Source organism: Rhincodon typus, chromosome 14 (genome assembly GCF_021869965.1).
Source record: "Rhincodon typus isolate 14 chromosome 14, sRhiTyp1.1, whole genome shotgun sequence".
Lineage (NCBI taxonomy): Eukaryota > Metazoa > Chordata > Chondrichthyes > Orectolobiformes > Rhincodontidae > Rhincodon > Rhincodon typus.
Window position 1 is genome coordinate 60,073,623 of NC_063345.1, and position 20,933 is coordinate 60,094,555.

The following is a 20,933-nucleotide window of genomic DNA, read 5'->3' on the forward strand; positions in this document are numbered from 1 at the left end:
TCTAGGCCCGAAACGCCTCTCTGCTCCTATGATGCTGCTTGGCCTGCTGTGTTCATCCAGCCCTGCACCTTGTTGTCTCGGATTCTCCAGCATCTGCAGTTCCTACTATCTCTCATATATCCAAATCATTTTTGTTTTGTAAAAGCCCCTTATGGCCCCCAGTGTCAGCAGATGACTGAGGCTCTGCTTCCCCACAGGAAGAGAACACTTTAATAGAAAATTAGCTGGCATGTCATATTTGTATAATTCCCAGTAGCTCGTGCCAAAGCATTATTAGAAGAATCCTGGTTAGTCTTTAGCCAGACACTGCTGCATGGCTTTTAATTTATTGTCCTAAATCAAGAATAGTGCTCAGTGAGCAAAAGCTAGCAATGATAAATAATGTCAAATTCATGAAGAAGACTGTTTGCATGGTTAGAGTCAATTATTTGGGATAAAAGTTTTTTCTAATAAATATTTGTTTTAGAAGTCAATTGTTTCCTGTCACAAAGTGCGAGTCTTACAGAAGGACGCTGTTAGTAACCTTGGAAACCTGAGGTTATTGAGCTGATTCTCCAAAAACCAGAGTCATTGCCAATTGTCAACTAGTCAAGGATTATACATAGAAATTAATATAAACTGCCATGGAAATGAAAAGCCTTTTTCTTTGGAGATATGCTGGCTCCCAGTGGATTGATGTGGAAAATCTTTTTAAAGAGTGAATTTGACAGATGTTTGCTCATACACACCACTTTCACCAATATCTGCTCAAGTGACAAAGGATATATATAATCTGTTACCTATTTATGAGCAGCTATGCTGTAACATTATGCAATGGCAGAAAATATGCTGTATGACATCTTTACCTCTTCCATGAAAGTATTGTTCCCTTGACTTTGACCTCCTCTCTTTCCCACACCATCGGTTGCAGTGATCAAGCCCTACATTCTGGAACTCCCTCACTAAATCTTTCAGTTTCCCAATTCCCTCTTTAGCTTCAAGATACCATTTTAAACCAGTGAATCTGACTAGGATTTTGGTTACCAAGATTAATATCTCCACATTTTAGACAGTACCCATGGTGTTACTGCTTTAGGAGCTGGGTATGCTAATGAGCCACGACCAGGATTACACCACATGAGCAGTATCATTGAAAATTCCAAGCAGTAGCTTGATAGACTAAGGCTTTGTATGTAAATTGCTCTGGAACAGCAGGTTATCAATTAAGTAAACCTGTTTGTGATTTTTGAAAATATTGAACCTGTGCTGCTTATAATTCCGGTATGAGGGTGGTACTTCTGTGATGTGAAACACAAGAATGCAACTTGGTGATCAGTGGTGGTGTTTCTTAAAATGAAGGCAGCTGTATGAACTTGAAATGACTTAGTGAAAAACAGAGGCACTGCAGCATTGCTGAATTTCCACATGGGGTAGCCTTGTAGTCATGGTACTGCAAATGCCTTGCGTATCGATAACATTTGAAAAAGACAAGATGACTACCAAGTTCCCTAGCATTAATTAGACAACCGTAGATAAGTACTGAGTTAAGGACTTTTGTTGAAATTGGAATTCCCTTTGAAACTGTGTCCTTTTAGAATTCCGTAACTTGTATTTCCTGAGACCTTCTTCAACTGCTTTACAGAAGTAACTATCCTTCTACAATTGCACAAGCAGGATAATAAGTGTTGATACTGGATGGTTAACATAGCAAAAGAACCTCAAGAAACCATTACTTTCAGATCACCATTTTGCAGATTTTCTTCCAGAGGCTACTTCTTGGTCTATCTGTCAGTCAGAATGTTTGGACATGATTTCAGAAAGTACTCCTAGATGTGTATGCATTTTTGATGATATGATGATGCTTGCAAGACCAAAGAAGAGCATGACAAAAATCGACAGTTATTAATGGTAGTGGCTTATTCTGAAGGACTCATCTTCAACAGGAAGAAGTGCTGGTAAATGTCAATCGGGTTTGATTCTACATTTTGATTCTACATTTTCAGGTTATGCGATTTATCCCAACTCATTCAAAGTTGTATGACACATGCCTACTCCCCAAGATAAGAAAATTTGCAGAGATCTTGATTTTTACAATTTGTTATGACAATATGTACCCAGCCTTTCCCACAAAGCATCATCATAAGGAAAGATTCCAACCCCCCCCCCCCCCCACCATTTGTATAGTAGGAGAACCATTAACACATGTTCTAACCACTTAAGTATGGTCAGCAGAAACTTGAGGTCTACAGCACTATGATCTAAAGAAGACAATTCTGAAAGTCTGTGCATCTTAGAAAGGCCTTGGAGTGTGCATCATGCAAGATGGTAAACCAATTGTATTTATATCCAATGTCTATTACAAGTGCAAACTATTATTCCATTATGAAATATTTACTCCAGTACTCATTATCACAAGATTTCAATTGTACCTTGTCAATAAGCAATTCATTGTGTAAACCAATCACCAACCATTCAAAATGGTTTGGTGCAAACCATTGACAGTGTTTCACCTAGACTGTAGCAACTTCTCATACAGGAGTGTGACTTTGACACTTACAAACCTGGTACCAAAATGGTTAACTTGAACATACTGAGCAGATCACTGAATGTGAAGAAGAATGTAGAAATTCCATTATATTTGACAGTAAATGATACAGCGATGAGGTGGAAGATATGCTCAAGGTTCCATTTGATGAATTTTGGTTAGCACAAATGCAGCCAAATTCAGCAAGAAATTGCTAATGATCCACAACTGAAGAGGTAATATGGAAAGTTGTTGTAGAAGAAAGACCTGGCATGATACATGCAGTTACAGACTCTGTCAGATGCTTTTTGGTCATGAACAAGATATGCAGTAGAGATATGAACTTGGTATCTCATGAGGAATGCACTTTTGAAAGGGAAACAAGCACTTGCTCCCAGAACAGCTACATCAGGGAGATATGAGCATAACAAGTGAACAAGTGCATTGGCCAGGAATTAACAGTAATGGAGAAGACAGGATGAGTGAGGCATTTCACAGTAACCAACCATCGTAACCCAAAGAACCCCTACAATCTCACAAGATTCCATCATTTCATTCGTCTAAATCACAACAGATTTATTTATCATACGTGGTGATGATTTTCTCCATCCACCAATTATTTTTCAAATTTCTAATTGTCTGATAGTTAAAGGAAACTACAAGCCTGCTGTATTAGACACATTGAGTGCCATAATCTGACTGTTCAATACACCTAAAGAGATTATTTCTGATAATGGACCACAATATATAAACAGACATTTTAGGGGTATTCGTGCTAAATATGGTATAAATCATGTGACAGCCTCTCCACATTATCCCAAAAGATCCAACAGTCATGCTAGGTGAACTGTTCACACTGTAAAAGCAATTACTGTGAAGTGGAGGGTGGCAAAACTAAATGTTTGTATTTCTATGCAACACTTCAGAACTCTGGAATGTGAGCTGACAGTCACCAGTAGGGATCATGTTGGAAGGCAAGGTTAGGACAATCCTGCTAAGGCATCACCTGTACAGATTCTCAGAAGTACAACACCAACTTCTCGACAAAGAAGTGAGATAACAAAAAAATCTGCAGATGTTGGAGATCTGACACAAAAATAGAAATTGCTGAAGAAACTCGGCAGGTCTGACAGCATCTGTGAGGACCAAACATAATTGTTCATGACTAACATGCAAGTGCAGAACTGTCCAAATTAAAGTTAGGACAGAAGGTAAGAGTCAGACATCCTACCCAAGGAACCTGGTTACTCACAGAGATATCTAAAGTGCACAGTTATACAGATTCTTAGACTCTTAATTTCATAAATTTTACTATTGTTGTTTCTGTATAAATAGCTTTGAAACTATATAATATAATATTTTCAGTCTTTGAGAATGCAATTTTATCTTGTAAGGAAGGAGTGTGGTGTTACTGCTTTCAGAGCTGAATGGCAATGAGCCACTGACCAGGGTGACACCACATGACAAGTAGCAATGAGGACTTCAAACAGCAGCATGGACTGAGGAGGTGTACATAAGTTGTTCTGGAAGTGCAAGTTATCAATTTGTCAGTTAATTAACTTGTTCCACATTGTCAGGTTTATTGAACCTAATCTACTAATCAATCCCATATGATAATTCAATGTTAATGAGAATAACACAAGAATATGACAAGAGCCACTCCTATTACTTAAGCGTCTGTAAAGCACCAGGAGGCATTCAGATTAGTGTTAAAGGTACTATGTAAGTTCAAGTCTTTATTGCTCTAATATTTGCCCCTAGTAATGTTATATGCAAGGAACATTTGTGCATTCATAGGGTATGCCATCACATGCTGTCAGGCGTCTTCTATAAATGCCTGTGGATTTGGCCCTCCCTCTATGATCTCCTCCAGTCTGAGAAGGCAATGCTAACCTTTTCCTGTTTTAATTCTACTTTCTAATACATCCCTTGCTGACATCTGTCCCTTACTCCATCTTCTTTTCCCCATACTATGGATGGAAAGACAATATTTATTATTCTTCAAAACTATTTCATTGGCCAGAAAGTATATTGTGGTGTAGTATCTGAGAGCATGACAGGCATCTTTCTAATATTTTCTTTTCTCCATTCTTAAATTTGCCTCAAAACTTACTCTTTACCCATATATGATTAGTTTCATTTGGAAACTTGGGTATAAAAATAGAGGTAAATGGACTTTGGGTTTCTAGTTCTTTGAAAGAATTTTTTTGAGAGTCAGAAAGTTTTTTTGGCAGCAAGTCAAAACAGCCTTGCCAAGAAACCATGTGACTAGAGAAGCTACCTGGTGAGATAATTGTTGACATGTTTATTAAGTTGAGATTCAATGTCCTACAGAAAGAAAAAGAAGAGCTAAAAGCTAAAGGCAGGTTCAATGCAGAACTAATGATCAATATCAGCAGATGTTTAGCAGGTTGAAAGTAGTTTATGCCTTGATTTTATTCTTAATATTCTGTGAAAAAATGTCAGTGAGTGTAGTCTGCATTGGTGTTTCGAGACATAATGGGAAGAAGCACTTTTGATGAATGTGCAGAAATGGACTGAAAGGAAACACTTGCAACCTTTTCAGTTGAGTATGAAGTTTTAAGGTGAAGGTGGCAAAGATTCTTAGGTGGGTTTGACCTTGTGTAAACAATATTGGTGGAAAAAAAGGGTTGAATCTTTCTTTGTGCTACTATGATAAGATCTTTCCAAATTGTCTGATGTATCTCTGTTTTTTAAAAAAATCTTGTGTCATAAATGTATCTTCTTGTTAAAGTGGCAGCGTCTTGTAACAATGTTCAAAGACTCACCACCATGGTGACCGAATTTTAAAACTAAAACATATAGCCCATTAAACCAGGTTTCACGCTGAAATATGACTAATCCAGTGTTAGCATCATCTTGGATCATAATACTTTTAGTCAGCCTACATCCCTGCTTTCCTTCAGTACTTTTTCATATTACTGCCTGGTATCTGTTTCTTACGTACCTAAGGAAAATGACATTTACAACAATAAATATATAAGCGGAAGTTGTTGTAAATATAAACAGTAAGCAGGTTTATGAATTAGGTTATAAGTACTAATTAATCAACATTGTGTTACAAGGCCCTTTTCCAAATCACTCTGCCCACTGAATGGATAAGAAGTATAAGTACAAACAAAATGAGCCAGATTGCTCAGATTCATAGGCCACCCCTCAGAGCCTAGAAAAGGAAGATTCTCACCGATTGTGCCATTACCCTTTTAGCTTTCTTTCACTGCAACCTCTCGCAAACTCACTGCCCTGCCAGTAAGTGAAAACGACCGTTCCCCCATCCACCACCTATTAAGGATTCCTTCTTTCCCACTCCAATTACCTCTCTCACATACTTTAGGTGAAAGGGGAGAAAATTTCAAAATGGCAGAATGATTGGTAACCAAGGGATACAAATTTAAGGTAACTGGAAAAAGAACCAGACTTGTCATGAGGAGATTTTGTTTCTTATCCAGTATTTTTTTTTGTAATTTAGAATTCGATGCCTGAAAGGATGATGGAAGCAGAAAAGAAAAGGTTGAGAAAGTCTTGATTTTATGTAGAACTTTTCATTCAAAAATGCTTTCCCACCAATTAAGTTTAAAAGGTGTTGTAAAATTAAAAACAACAAGGGCCAATTTTTACTCTTCAGGTTTCCATAAACAGCAATACGATAATGACAACATTAGCTGATTTTGTAATATTGATTGGTCAGGACACTAGGGAGGAACCCTCTGCTCTTCTTTGAAATAGTGGGAGCAGTGTGAGCCTTTTAGGTCCACCTGATAGGGTTGATGGGGCCTTTGCTTAATGTCTCATCCAAAAAACAGCACTTCCAACAGTGTACTCACTCCTTCAGTATTGCTTTAGAGTGTTAGTTTATGACTTTTAAACTCAGACCTTGGACTAGGACTTAGATCCACAACATTCTTACTGGAAGTTAAGAATGCTATCACCTGAGTCACAGCTGACACATCAGGTTACACTAGGAAATTTCAAAAGAGAACTCAAGAGGGGAACTTTGGCCATGTTATTGGGAAACAATAGGGACTTTCTACTAATTTGATAGCTTTTTTAAAGAGCTGGCATAGGCATGAGTGACTAAATGGTCACCTCCAATCCATACCATTTGATTCTAAGCAGTTGTGAGACATCAATGAAAGAAAAAGTCTTTAATTACGCATAGCACCTGTATCTTCAGGGTTCACTTCAAACCTGAGCTTATTTTGATTATACTTTCTGTGGCATTAACTGGCATTATAATATTTCAAATCCACTTATTTCAAGAACTCTGATGACTTGGATTCAGGAGATTAGGAGAATGAAGTCATACTATGGAATTTAAAAATAGCAATTTAATTCAGTGTTGATTCAAAGCTTCACATGTTCAGATTTAGACGAAGCAACCATATAATCAGAGGGTGTAATTGTAAAACCACCAGTCTTTGTCTTGATTGTTCATATTCAATAACTCCAGTTTTAGACCCCCAGTAATGGCAGTACAACCAGACAATTCTGAATGTGTATAGGTAGAGGGTGACTGCAACAGGGCTACCTGCCCATAAGTGGCAGGTAGCCAATAAATGAATGGAGTGATTACACTGCACATTGTCATGTGCACAGATTCGTCATGTGACATCAGCTGACTGTGATAGGCTTCAGGATGTATCCGTGCATGTGCAGTTCCATGCACACTGAAGTCAGCATCAGTGCATGTGCGGACTGCCCCATTTTTATCGCGCATTAATTCATTTATTTTTATTTGAGACTAAGTGCATAGGCAGGCCTAAAACTGGGAGGTACTTCTGTGTGGAGCACGGGTTGAGTTTCTCACGTGATTAATTTAATTTTACCTCATTGCATATTTTTGCACAGCCGAGAAAGGAAAACAATGAAATTTGAGAATGATGCATACCTGTACTGGTCTTTTTTGTAGCTCAACATGGCACTCCAATATGATCATTACCTTCATTATCAAGTATTACCTTTTCTTCTCCATTCTTTCCGGTGGGAGGTGAAAAGCAGGAGGTTCCTTCCAGAGATTTCTAAGTTCCAACCTCTATCGCTATTGCTGAAGACATCTTGAAGCATCTCACTTTCTGCAGCCCTAGTGCATCATTCAACCTCTGTTCATCTTCCACACATAGCCTTGGCAATATCAGAGACATGGCAAAAAGCAATGCCAATTTTCAGAACTAGAGGTCATATTGAAGTCTAGGCAGGAGAGGTAGGAAGTGTTTTTCTCTAGGGATTTACACCAGCAGCTCACTGACATTTCGTCACATCTAGGAGAATCTGCATACCTGATAGCTTTTCATAATATTATGTGTGGGACCGGGACAAAAGCACAAAACATGGTTTAGGAATGAACATCTCACAAGTTTCACACATCGTGTCATACTTTTATTGATTTGTAGCGACTCAAACTCTTCGATGATGCTGAAACCATCTTTCAATCACAACGCTTCGACCCCTACCTTCTCACTCATAACAATTATAACTGTGGGAACTGATATCTCCATCTATCTATCAGTACTTGCACAATACTGTACCAACGTCTCAATGTTTCTCTCCTTCCGAAGGAGAATATACAAAACAGTGAGAATGTGCCCAGGCAATTGATGGTAGGGATGTTTGACATACGGAGCCTGGCTTACTTTAAGGAGCAGGCTGTTGAGCTGGCAGACTAGCAAGGAGAATGTTTCTGTAGTGATGGTAAGATTGGATATCCAAAGCCATCTAGTGAGAAAGTGTCCAAGCTGCTCCTCCCATATGCATATCAAAGCAACTTAACAACGAAAATAAAATCTTGAATAAGACTGGTGTTCTTTGACACTAAAAAACCTTTAATTTTTTCTTTGCAGCCTGTGGCTCCCGCTACCAGGACAAAAAAAGGAAGAGCCCAAGCCCAATACCCATTTCTGCTAGCCCCTCAAACCACTCATTGATCTTTGAGGATGCAGCGTCAGGGTCTTCCTACACTAACACAGAAACATTCATTTCAGTGATAATATATCTAGCATAAGCTTGGGGTCACTTCTGGTGATCCAAGCACTGACACAGGCCTGCAGATACAGGAAGAAGAAACGGGCGAAGTCTCTGTAAACGAAGGGCAGAGGAGTCTCGATCTTGTGTCTGTAGCATGCGAGTCCATAGCTGCTTCCCTTAACTGGGTGGCAGCTGGCATGGAGAGCCATGTCCAACAGAACAATCAGTGACTGCTGAATAAGCATTGGGACCTTCACACCATCAGACAAGCTATGGATGTATTAATTTACTGGTTAGTTGACAGGGCCTAAGGTGCCCCATCTCGTCAAAGGGTTAGGCAGTGACATGGCACACCAACAATCAGGAATTACAGCAGGTGACAAGAAAGATTAAGGAACATTGAAATAACTTTGGGTGCATTGGTGTTAGCCTTCTGTACAACATTACACTTGACACAAATACATCACTTCGTATTGAATGTACTGTGATCTCTTTCAATCCGTTAAGGCTTCTGACTATTTGTTTTCCTCATTTATTATTTTGAAGGAACACTAATCACCCTCGACACTCAACATGAGCATTATGTGCAGCAATACAAAGGTCAGAAAGGCTTTTATTCTCTGCTATCCTTTGGAAGAAACATGACTTTTGCAGGACAGGAAATTAAACTAAATGTTCAGGTTTTGGGAGTCAATCACACAGTTAGCCCCTCTATTTCTCAATGATAGATGAATACTTTTGTGCAAATGAAAGCATGCATCATATTCCTGCCCAGGAAATAACCTGATCCTGCTACTGTTTTCTCTCTGAATAATAACTGAGCTTCACCCAGATTGAAACTTCCTCCTTTGTCCAATGTCTGTGGGCAGTGGACAAAACACTTTCTTTTCCTTGGCGTTTTCATTTTGTTTCTGATTCTGGGGTTAAATTGTTGATTTGCAGGAACTGAAGGGAAACAAAGTGAATCCAGGGAGAGAGCAGACCCTGGAAATGTTGGTCCAGTCTTTCTGATTCCCTTGAATCTTTGAAGTAAGGAGTGCAGTTCAATGTGAGTGGAGACTTTTGAGTGAGGTAAAGGCCAAATGAATAAAACTGGGAATGTGGTTGAAAGTGGGAATTCAACTGGCTAGATTTTCCAAGTTCAGTTTTAGAGTTAAGTCAGATTTGTAGCGTAATACTTAAGTAAGTTAAAATAACTTAATTAAAAGAGACAGTTGTATGGTAGTGGCACTTAGCATTCAAACACCTGAAATCCTTTGTCTAAATGAAATGTGGATCACTGTAGCCAAGAATTGACTCTGAGCAGAACCAGATAAGAAAGGCACATTTTGCATTGCACAGTTAGACAGGGTCATCGTCATTGTGAGTGGAGACAATTCTGAGATTGAAGTCCCAGAGTACCTGACAGCTCCAGTTTGCAACTTGCTGCTCTAGGTTTATATCTTCAACATCCCAGGCAATTGCTGCCAATGGAGCATGTTCTGTAACCCCAACCATGGAGGTTGGCATCAAACGTGCACAAGCATGTCCACACCAGCATGGAACATCTCTGATTCACCTTATGCCTACTTGGATGCTCACAGGATCTCTGCTTCATCTTGCCATTTTGCACTCTGACAATGCCTTCAGAATTTGCAGGCTCACTGTACTTCTGTTTTGCCGTCTAGTACAAACACAAAGCCAGGAAGCTTGTTAACGTTGTCAGCAGTCATTAGTCAAGGGTGTGGAGACGTTGCTGTACAGCATTGTGTTATGTCAATGTCACATGACAAACAAATGAACGTAATTCAGACAAATGGCCGTGGTTCAAGGTTAAAGGGGAATCGTCCTCAGTCAAGTCAGGAAGGACAGATTGTCAGTCAGGGATTCCCACCACAGTCAGTGAAATATATCATTTTATCCCAGTCCAGGAACTTGGATGTGGTTAGTCAGCTGCTTTAGATAGTAAGGGTCAAGGGTTCCATATCATTACAATCTGGGGAGTGGGCTGTGGTTACTCCTGCAGGTCCAGTGTAAATATCAGTCAGGGGTCTGATCATTCAGCAGTTGAGGCCATCCTTCAAAGTCAGTAAGGTGGGGAGCCTGCGGTCAGTCCTGAACAATGACAAGACGTTAAGTTGTGCTGGGCATTAGGGAAAGAGTAGCACTCCCTTAACAGTGTTTCAACATGGTACAGCAGTAAGGACAGGAGCCTCTTTAGCTTAATTTTTGTACGTGCAGTTGCAATGATGGTGATGATGTACAGTAGTAATACACTTACAAATGGGAGCCTCTGTTTGCTATGAAGTGTTCTTAGAAGGTTTTCTTTTTTAGTTCCCTCCCACTATGTGTACTGTGAAGGGCTATTCCTGGCCGGTAGCAATTGATCTGATGCATAGTTAGGTTTTAAGTACGGTAGTAGCGGAAATCCTAGAAGGTCCCAGCAGTGGTAAGTATTTTTGAGCGCACGATATCATGAATGCAGTGCCACAGAGTTGTGGTGCTTACATACTGAGGTGACCAGTGGAGAATTGCGTGAGATAGCTCACTAGAGTTTGTAGAAAGAAACCCCACATAAAACATACGGGAATAGACATGAGTCGAATTTGATAAACTTCAGCCCTTTGATAGCACACTCACATAGCATCTGTAAACTGCCTTAGACCTTCTCCACAGGTCACTTGATACTGTCTCGTTGTTGACAACAGCCGCCTAATTGGTATCTGCATTTAACTTTGTTCTTTAATAGCTGGCTGTCTCTTTAACTGATATGATTCTAACTTTTTGGTTTGACATCCCTTGTGTCCCCAAGCTGCTAATTTGTATCTTTCTCCATTTAAGGTCTCTTCATTGTTCTTCTCCACTGTACACTACAATCTAACTGAGCATGCTTGGGGCATCAGAACCATGTTTATTAACAGGAGCGCTCTCACTAGTTCTGGAAGCATGACTGAGTCAGTCATTATAAATTTCTGATAGTGACTTACCATAAAATTTTCCAATCATTTGTAGCGTGGAAAGGCTGTATTCGAGACACTTATTTTCCTAGAATAAGATAAAAGAATAAAAAAAAAAGTTGAAAGATGAGCAACAGAAATAGTAAGAACTGCCAATGCTGGCGTCAGAGATAACACAATGTGGAGCTGGAGGAGCACAGCAGGCCAGGCAGCATCAGAGGAGCAGGAAAGCTGACGTTTCGGGCCGGGGATCCTTCTTCAGCTTTCCTTCTCCTCTAATGCTGCCTGGCCTGCTGTGTTCCTCCAGCTGCACACTGTGTTATCTATGAAAGATGAGCAAGTTAAGTATTTGACAAACACATGCGGAAGGCAAAACTTGGTGGCTACAGGATTATCAGCAAGTAAGCTTGACCAAGACTGAAGTAACATTGAATTGATTATTTGTCCAAATGATGACCTATGGTAGAAAAACCAAAATTTAATCGTCTGAGTCCCTGGTATTGGAAAATGTGCCACTCTTTCACATCTAGTAAGAACTAATTTAAGATGCTCACTGTTGGCAGCCTAAGACAGTTTAGGCGGCTGTTGCCCAATTACTCAAAATCTAATTAAAAGGAGTATCATTGAAAATGAAACACAAAAAGCACTTTAGTATCAACCTTAAAGTGAAATGTGATGAATCTATGCCAATAGTGATTATACATTACAAGGGAACAAATCCCTACCAGTTTGCCTTAATACAACATGGCCATCAACTTTTTTGAGCTATCAATATTCAAGGTTAATTTATTCAATGAGTTGATCGATTGGGTCAATAGTTTTGAATGTAAGTTTATAAAGAAATGTTATTGCTGTAAGAAAAGCACACGAATGAATTTTAAAGCCCAGAGGAAATGGTATTTGATACATAAATAATTTAACAGGGCAGTGCTCAGAGTTCAGCAGTTGTTCTATGATAAATATTGCTGTCAATTTTTTTAAACAGCAATGACTGCTCAGACCAGTTGCAACGTGTTGATGAAGATAACCTTCAATATGCTGTAGAAATTCAGGAAAAGAGTCAAGATGATGTTCTGCACTGTTTTGGTCCACGCTTTCCAGGTTTATAATATTGACCATTAAAGGAAAATGTAGTTATTAAACATAAAACATTTTTGTAATGGTATAAAAATCATTTAGAAGCACCATATAATTCATTTTCAATTTTTCTGTTTGATTCTTATCAATCCATGGTGCCCTACTTTTCTGACCGATATACTTCAAAAACATGTCACGAAGCTATTATGAACTGCACTTTAGAGAAGGGATCATGATTGGCAGAAATGATCACAATATGTTTACCCAACATGCTGGTTGGCTCAAATGCCAAAATATGAACCAATGTTAGTTTAGTTTGTTGGAAGGCAATATATGTAACAAAGCAAAACTAATAGCAGTTCCTGTCAATCCATTGAGTATGTGTTCAGAGCATTCCATGTAGTTTAAATTGTTAAATAAAAATTACTGTGTTAAAGATGTTGTTTGCGTAAATATTTGCTGAGGGGAGACCGATAATAGAGCGTGCAAAGGGAGTTGATGGTGAGATCCAACATTGTGGGCAGAATTAGTCAGGACCAGACCATGGCTTGGAATCCTTTAAAATTTACACCCTTACTGCAGATTTCCAGCATCTGCTGTATTTTGCTTTTGAAGAACACGATTACTTGCACTTATGCAAGTTTTACAAGATGATAGATAAATTAAGGGTAGAAAAGTTGTGTTTGCTTTTATATAATTCCTTTCCTGTGTTCTCAGGATGCCAGAAGGCACCAAGCTGCCAATTGATTTTCAGTATATTAAGTTATCATTCATTTGAGGCCTGCATTGTGAGTAGTCCCCCTTCTCATTTTAGTCATTCAATATAATCTTTAAAAATTGATCTGTTAAAGTTATAAGGGATCCACTATTTTTTTTAAATCTATGAGCATGTATAAGCACCAGCAGCTATGTTCCAATAGCTTATCAATCTTGAAGAGCAGCACTGAATATCAAGCAGGTCGACATGGTTATTACCAAATTTGATTTAAACCTTTTTAAAATATGTGCATTTGATTAATGCTTTTTAAATTATTCTTGGAGAAGGAACTGTGCAGCCTCACATGAAAACTAGGCAATGTGCATTTTATTATGATTCACAACATTGTGCTGTGTTGATGAAGAAATAAGAGGGTAAATCTTATCAAGACTAGCACTCAAGTTTCTGCCCCTGCTCTGCACTGCAGTGTTAAATACTGAGCTAGCTTTTTGCTGCACTTAAGAATGTTGTTGAAGCTCTGAAGGGATTGTTTTTTCCATTGGATGACTCCTGTGGATTTTTTGGCAATGCATGTTATTTTTCCCTGCTGCTCAGAATGAACGCCAACCTATACTCTTGCGTTGAGGCCTCTCCTTTTATGCCATCTTTTATCCATGAGTTTACATAAAGTATAGGGCAGGAGTGACTAGCCTATCAGTGTGACTTGATAGTGGTGGATCCAGTGCAGTGAAAAGTTTACCAATATCATTAAGAAGAAACAAACTGTCCTCACAAATGTAAAAATATTAGTTGGGAAGACTTTAAGATCACATTTACTTCTTTCCACAAATGGTTTCACAGGTTTACAGTCCTGTATGATGCCCCCAGCCTATCAGTGATGAGACCTGATTTGACACTGCTCCCAGAATCGTAAGTATGATAATTCATCACCTTCTCCTCATAATTCCTGAATTAATGTTAAAGGGTCAGAAAAAAGTGATGCCAAGTTTTTGACTGAAGGTGTTGGATTTTGTCCCCTTCTGCCTGGTGGAAACAGGACTCAAAATGTTCCAAAAATGTTAAGCACTGACACTGTGATCTCTGCAATCCACCTTAGGTCTTTTTTGCTTTATTCATTCATGGGATGCAGACATCATAAGCAGGGACAGCATTTATTGCCTGTTCCTAGTTACTCTTGAAAAGATGGTGATGAACCGCAATCTTGAATTGCTGCAGCCCAGTTAGTATAAATAGATCCATAATGCCTTTAGCTTAGGAGTTCTAGGATTCTGACCCACTGAAGGAACAGTGATACGTTTCCAAGTGAAGGTGATGAGTGCCTTGGAAGGGAACTTGCAGCTGGTGGTGTTCCCATGTATCTGCCACCCTTGTCCTTCTAGATGGTCATGTTTATGGATTTGGAAGGTGCTGTCTAAGGAGCTTTGGTGAATATCTGCACATTGCACCATGTTATCGAGCAACACATATGATGTAGAATTGTCATACAAAAATTACCTACGCATCAAGACCACAATCCCCAATTGAAAATCATTGGCACATATGAGGGACTAGGGCCAATTTTTGCAACAAAGCATATAGGACCCAATCTCAGAGTCCTTCAAGAATTCCTCACACAGCTTCTTGATATGATGGTGTAACATTTGAAAACCTGTTGACATCCCATCCCAAATTTCTGGCAACAGAAATATAGTCAAAAATCTGATATTCCACATATTGCTTAACATTTGGCTACAGGTAGATCCACTCTTGTCCTGGTTCTTTCAGGTCATCATGTTTGAGAGAGAGTACCTGATGACTCATTTTTCCCCTTTTATCTGCCACCATGCTGTGAATTCTGCCTGTAGCAGGACATTATTTGATGCAGCAATGCTTCAGGGATAATATTAAGCTATTTGGTCACCAGCAGTCACACATTTCATCAATGTATCATGCTTCATGTAACCCCAGTTAAGATGGAGTCTGAAAATTTTATACCCTCAGGTCACATGATATGATGATGATGTCATATCTCTTAAATGTATACTACATACTAACTATGAGTCATAACCATTTGGAAGTAAAAATTCTAAAATCCAAGTTTAAAGGCAACAAAATTACTGTTGAATGAAACCAGCAATTCATTTAGACATAACATAATCGTAACCCTAACCTGAAGTACCACCATGATAAATATTTGTTGCATATTTGTAAAGTACAAAAGAAAACAAAGTTGTATCAAAACAGACACCCTAAATCAAGTTGCAATCAACAACAAACTTTTGAAATTTAGACCCAGAAGTTTGCCAAGCTGTAGAGATTCCACAAAGACTCCAGCTTGATGAATGGATCCGAGATAGGGATTTCCCACCCCCAGTTCTAACAGCTACCATTTCTTCTGATGAGGAAAGGGCTTCAGCGTGGTTAACAAGAATGAAAACCAAACACAACAGGGCCATTTTAACTCAATACTGAGTTCAGACAGATCCCAATTTCATAGTTGCAAAGTCCTCAACCCACAATGTAGGAATTATGAAATTTTACAGTATTCATAAATGCTGTTGTAGGCAGATAAGACTGTCGGACAGTCAAGCTGTGAAATTATTTCAATCCTAAAATGTTTAATAATTAAATATAGCTGCCTGTGTGAGAGAAAAAAGAAATCTCCATCCACGAGGCCATTTAAATCCCCAGGTCTGTATAATGTTGTAAAATAGGCTGGCTGTATCAGCGAGGGCTTAAATACATTTGCTCTTGAACTTACAACAGTTTTTGTTAACATTCCCCATTATCTAATTGTTACTAATTGACTGTTTTCACAACCACAAATGTCTCCATTTGATGTATACCTTAAAGAAATTATTAAAGGATTAACTGTCTCTGGTGGGGTATGAACACATGTCTTTCGATTTTATAAAGAATTGTGTACTTGAGGAGATTGATATGAAGTTTTTTTTAATTATAGCAAAGGCTGGAGCCTATAATAGATATTTAGAATTTTAGTTTGTTTCATCTCAACATGGCTACTGATGTCAGCCCATGGTGGCTACTGGCAGAATTGCTTGGAGAGCAAAAGGATGGTGGTTGAGTTGTCATGAGTTGGCATTAATTCGGCATATCTGTAAAGGATCATGAAATGGTTAGGAAGCGTGGGTTGACATGAGTTGGCATGAATGTGGCCTGGAAGTGAGTGAAAAGGATTGGGGACCTGGGTGGTGGATATGAAGGATGAGAGCTATCAAGGGCTACTCATCCAGTTTCCCAAACTAAACTAGTCCCATATTCTTGCAATCTAACTCAGAAGCAGCAATATAAGTAGGAATCACTATTGTAGGAGTAGCATCAGGAGATTTGCAAACAGCAAACTCTCACAACCACCATTAAAATCAATTTTATCTTTATATTGTAAGTGAGAATTCAGGGAGATTGAGAAATAATCTATATTTGTTAAGCATCTTTCATGTCCTTAGGACCTCACAAAGTGTCTTTCAGCCAATTTGTGGGCATTGTTGTAATGCATGTCTTTATATAGCAGTTACTGCTCTCAGCAAAGTCCCATACACAATAATAAGGTGTCTGACCATATAATTGATTTTTATTGATGTTGAAACAGAGATACCAGGGCACCAGGAAGATACCTAATCTTGGAATAGTGTCATGGAGGCTTTTACATCAACCCAAGAGGGCAGACAATGTTCTTCATGGCTGGGAATTTAATAGCAAAAGTACACTTTGTCTTAGTTACAAATCTCATTCATATTTATTCAGCAGAATGTTTAATTATGGAAATATCTAGAAAAGAGAGCCAAATGGTTCAGTTACCAGGTTGAATATACATTTATTAAAACAGCATGTTACTGATGAACAGTAAGAGCAGAATTTGGTTTTGTTTTGAAGTTTAATGTTATGCATTGTCCTTTGGTATTTCAGGATGTGAAGTGCACACATCCCGATTCTTATTGAATGCAGAGCAATTAAAAACTTTACAGAAGGCTCCTGGCAAATGGGGCATTGTAAAGGAACTCTTCTATTGGCAACATCCAGGAAATGAACTGAGCTACAAGACATATTATAGTATGTATTCATAAGGAAATATGAAGGATAAAAATAGGACCCTACGTTGTAATTTTTTTTCTTATATACCATTCTACAATGGAAGTTTTAAAAATAATCTGAAATAAGGTTCAATACTTTCCTCCCGTTCATGATAAAGACTTTATTGAGTGCGGGTTTTTTTTTGGGGTAATGTAATATTGCAAGTTGAGTAACAAACAGCTAGAGCATGTTTACAAAGGAATTAATTTTGTTAACCATGGCATGTAGGGTTGACTTCAGAGACGCATTACACTTTTGGCTCAGATGTATCCAGCTCTGTAACAAAGGGTGGGATTACACAATGGACCAGATTCCCTGTTCGCTAATTCCAGTAGCTGCCCTACAGCAACACTGGGGGCAGCTTTAATTGCTATAAGGCCAATTTCTCTGGAGAAAGTCCCACCTAGATATCTGCTGTCCACTGGATTGGCTAACAGCTCTCTAGTCTCTGTATTGTGACCCAGGAGTGGTGGTTACCACTGGGACTACAGGCAGTCCCACCAAGCGAAGGAGTCTGGTTATATCTTGGGAATGGAGACAGGGGGTAGATGCAGGTGGTGGTGGTAGGGGTGAGGTGGATTGGTGGAGGACAGGGTTCAAGAGACCAGGGAGAGGGTCAAAGTGGAAACTGTGCCTTTGAGGGGTCCAGAGGACTCACATAGGAGGTCCCCCACTCTCTGCCTGACATGGACCCATGCATTTAAACTTGCCAGATTTTCCCCATGCTGTTGGTCTCCCCTGTTCTATGGAGATCGATGGGGTTGAGATGAAGCCCTTAGGTTGCCATTAATTGACCAATTAAGGGCAATAAAAGTTCAAGAATGTATAGGTCTCCCTAGGCTCCTGTAAAATTTCATGCAAAACATGGGCAAGGAGTGGTGGGAAGGACACCTCACAGAAGGAAAGTCTTATAAAACGTGTGAAAGAGGCATTCTGGTCTAAGTCATCTCGTATTCTACATAATGGAGGTCCAGAATGACCACGACAAGTGTTAGCTTTTCTCTCCCTGTGGGCTGCTGCATTTATATGTTCTGGCTCCACCACCAATCTTCAAACCCACCAGCAGAGTAAATTCTAGCCCAAGTTTGCAGGTGTTATAGCAAACCAAGCTGATCACACAGGGCTCCGAACGCTGATGATGTTGAACGTTCTTTCACACACAATCTTGCTGATGCATTCAGAACAGCTCCTACAACTTTATGAATTAGCTGTAAAATAATTAATTTCTGCTAATGGCTAACAGTCATGAAAGTAGCTTTCAACCAAATGTAAAATATGAAGGCCTATACATTTTTTTTACATAAACAGGATAAGCAGTTTCCCAGCATTCCCCCTTCTTACAATGGCAGCTGGGGAAGGTGGGCATTATCAAACTAGAATAGAAAGTTACACAGCACCATCTTGTGGGATAGAGATGCCAATTCCACAGTCCTTTGTTTTGTAGTGTTGGTCTTACCCAACCTGCTTAGTTTTGTATTTTTTTTTAATTCTCAAAAGCCACATGTCTCTCACTCTCTGTAATTTCCTCCACCGCTTATAATCAGCTCGATCATTCTGTTCCAATGGCTCTGGTCTCTTTCACTGCTTCTGTCCATCATTAAAGTCTGTAACCTTTGCCCAGGGCTTAATCGTGTTTCCAAATTTGTCTGAATTACTCTGCTTCTCCACCTGCTTTTAACACCCATTTCTTTGACAAGGTATCTGATCACCTTACTCAAAATCTTTGATGGTTCATTATCCATTTTTCCCTTTATCTCTGCACAATAGCTTTGGATTTTTTTTTCCCTCACCATTTATGTTTGTTTGTTGCTTTGTGTTGTTTATTTTTCTTTCCCTTTTTCAGAGAACAGACTCACAACAAAAGATGAATTGGTATCAAGGAAATGTCAGGCCTGTACAGATGCCTTGAGCTTCTGCACTAATTTCACTAATCTTCCAACTTGCACCTCTGTAAACTTACCTGACATTTCCTCACTACAGCTGTTCAAACCTTCAGATAATTATTTTGTTACCACTAGAGTCAACTAATCCAACGCAGTCCTTCCTGATCTCACATTCTGCCATTTGTAAGCATGATGTCAACAAATTCTGCCCATTTCTTAACTCCCAGCAAGCTCCGTTCCCTTTTCATCCCTGTACTGATTCATCTACATTGGTTTCTAGTCAAGTGATGACTTGATGTTAAAATTCTCATCCTTATTATTAAATCCTGCCAAGGTGTCACTCTTCTTTGTAATCTCCTCCAGCCCCACAACCTTCCAGAATGACTGTGCCTCCTTCAGTTCTGGCCTCTTGAGCATTCTCAATTTTAACTGGTTCATTATCATCGTTGCATATTCGGCTATCTTGACTGCAGGCCTTGGAATTCCCTCCCTGCAATTTCCACATATCTTGCTTTTCCACTTTAAGGGCTGTCTTATGAGGAAAGGTTGGAAAGGCTAGGTTTGTATCTACTGGAGTTTAGAAGAGTAAGAGGCAACTTGATTGAAACAGAAGATTCTGAAGGATCTTGGTAAGGTAGATGTGGAATTGATGTTTGCTCTAATAGGAGAATTTAGAAATAATGGTCACTGTTTAAAAATAAGGTATCATCCACTGAAGCAGCATTGAGGAAATATTATTTCTCACAGAGGGTCATGAGTCTTTGGAACTCTTTCTGTGAAAAGGTGGTGGATGCAGAGACTTTCAGTATTTTAAATTCAAAGATGGATAGATTTTTGGTAAACGATGGAGAGGGTAGGTAGGACTATGGATTTGTGGTTACAATCTGATCAGCCATGTTCTTGTAGAATAGCAAAACAGGCTCAAGGAACCAAATGGCCCACTGCTGCTCCTTGTTCATAAGGTCTCATGTTTGTATGTCCTTCACAACTTCCTGTTTGATTTTGCTTTCTGAAGCTTCTATGAATCATCTTGGAGTATTGCATTACCTTAAAGCTGCTATATAAAGACAATTTCTTATTGGTATAAAAGTAGGTTGGATCGAGTCTGTCAGTTATACTCAAGCTGACATTGGAATTGTGGGGATCGTTTTGACAGAATGAGGTTCAGGATAAAAAGTTTTCTTCTGGCAGTATAAGTAAAACGATCTTTTATCACGTACATAATCAGAGTGGATAATGGGGAGGGCAGCCAATCTGTCCTTTTCCCAGATCACTATCATAAATAGGTCAGAAATATGGTGCATCAAGATTCTACCCTAAATTCCTACAGTCCCCCTATCCTGTCCATCTTTCATCCCCAAATGCCCTGAAATTAAAGAACAAAATGATCCAGTTATAAGGATAATATGAGCATGATATTGTGTACAAAATAATTCAAGTGACCTGTGGTTTTTAACAGAAAGTCAATGTTTACATATGTGTTGACACCGGCTAAGCAAAGAGAATAAACAAGGACTGTATGATTTTAATTAGTGAAAGATCTTAATCTCTGCAGTTAATCATTTTGTGCAAACCATGGAATGTATTCATTTTTGAAATTTTGTTTCTAAATCATTGATGCTGATCCATTCCTACAGCTTTGCAAATTTCACCAGTGTCCTGTTGATCTCAGACAGAGTTTTGCATCCTGCAGTTGGAAAAAAAAAGTAGAAACTGACTTACGATCAAGCTGTACAATGTAAACCTCAATATATTTTCTAAAT

General features: G+C 39.0%; 1 protein-coding gene and 1 long non-coding RNA gene across 4 annotated transcripts in view; one reads left to right on the forward strand and one right to left on the reverse strand.

Annotated features, from left to right (window-relative positions):
• The window catches only part of LOC125484905, a 43,161-nt gene that overhangs the window by 15,056 nt on the left and 7,172 nt on the right, over positions 1-20,933 (forward strand). Inside the window, exon 2 of the long non-coding RNA XR_007263707.1 lies at positions 14,057-14,125. This is a non-coding gene — a long non-coding RNA (uncharacterized LOC125484905). The remainder of the gene's footprint in view (positions 1-14,056; positions 14,126-20,933) is intronic.
• Positions 1-20,933, reverse strand: part of LOC109916290 (2-Hydroxyacid oxidase 2-like) — a 69,772-nt gene that overhangs the window by 7,293 nt on the left and 41,546 nt on the right. For 2 of the 3 annotated variants that reach the window (XM_048605517.1, XM_048605518.1), the window contains exon 8: positions 17,394-20,857. In XM_048605517.1, coding sequence (XP_048461474.1) covers positions 20,802-20,857 — 56 coding nt within the window. In that variant the 3' untranslated portion in view covers positions 17,394-20,801. Of the gene's footprint in view, positions 1-11,451; positions 11,510-17,393; positions 20,858-20,933 lie in introns of those variants that run through there. The other variant, XM_048605519.1, reaches the window with a different exon arrangement.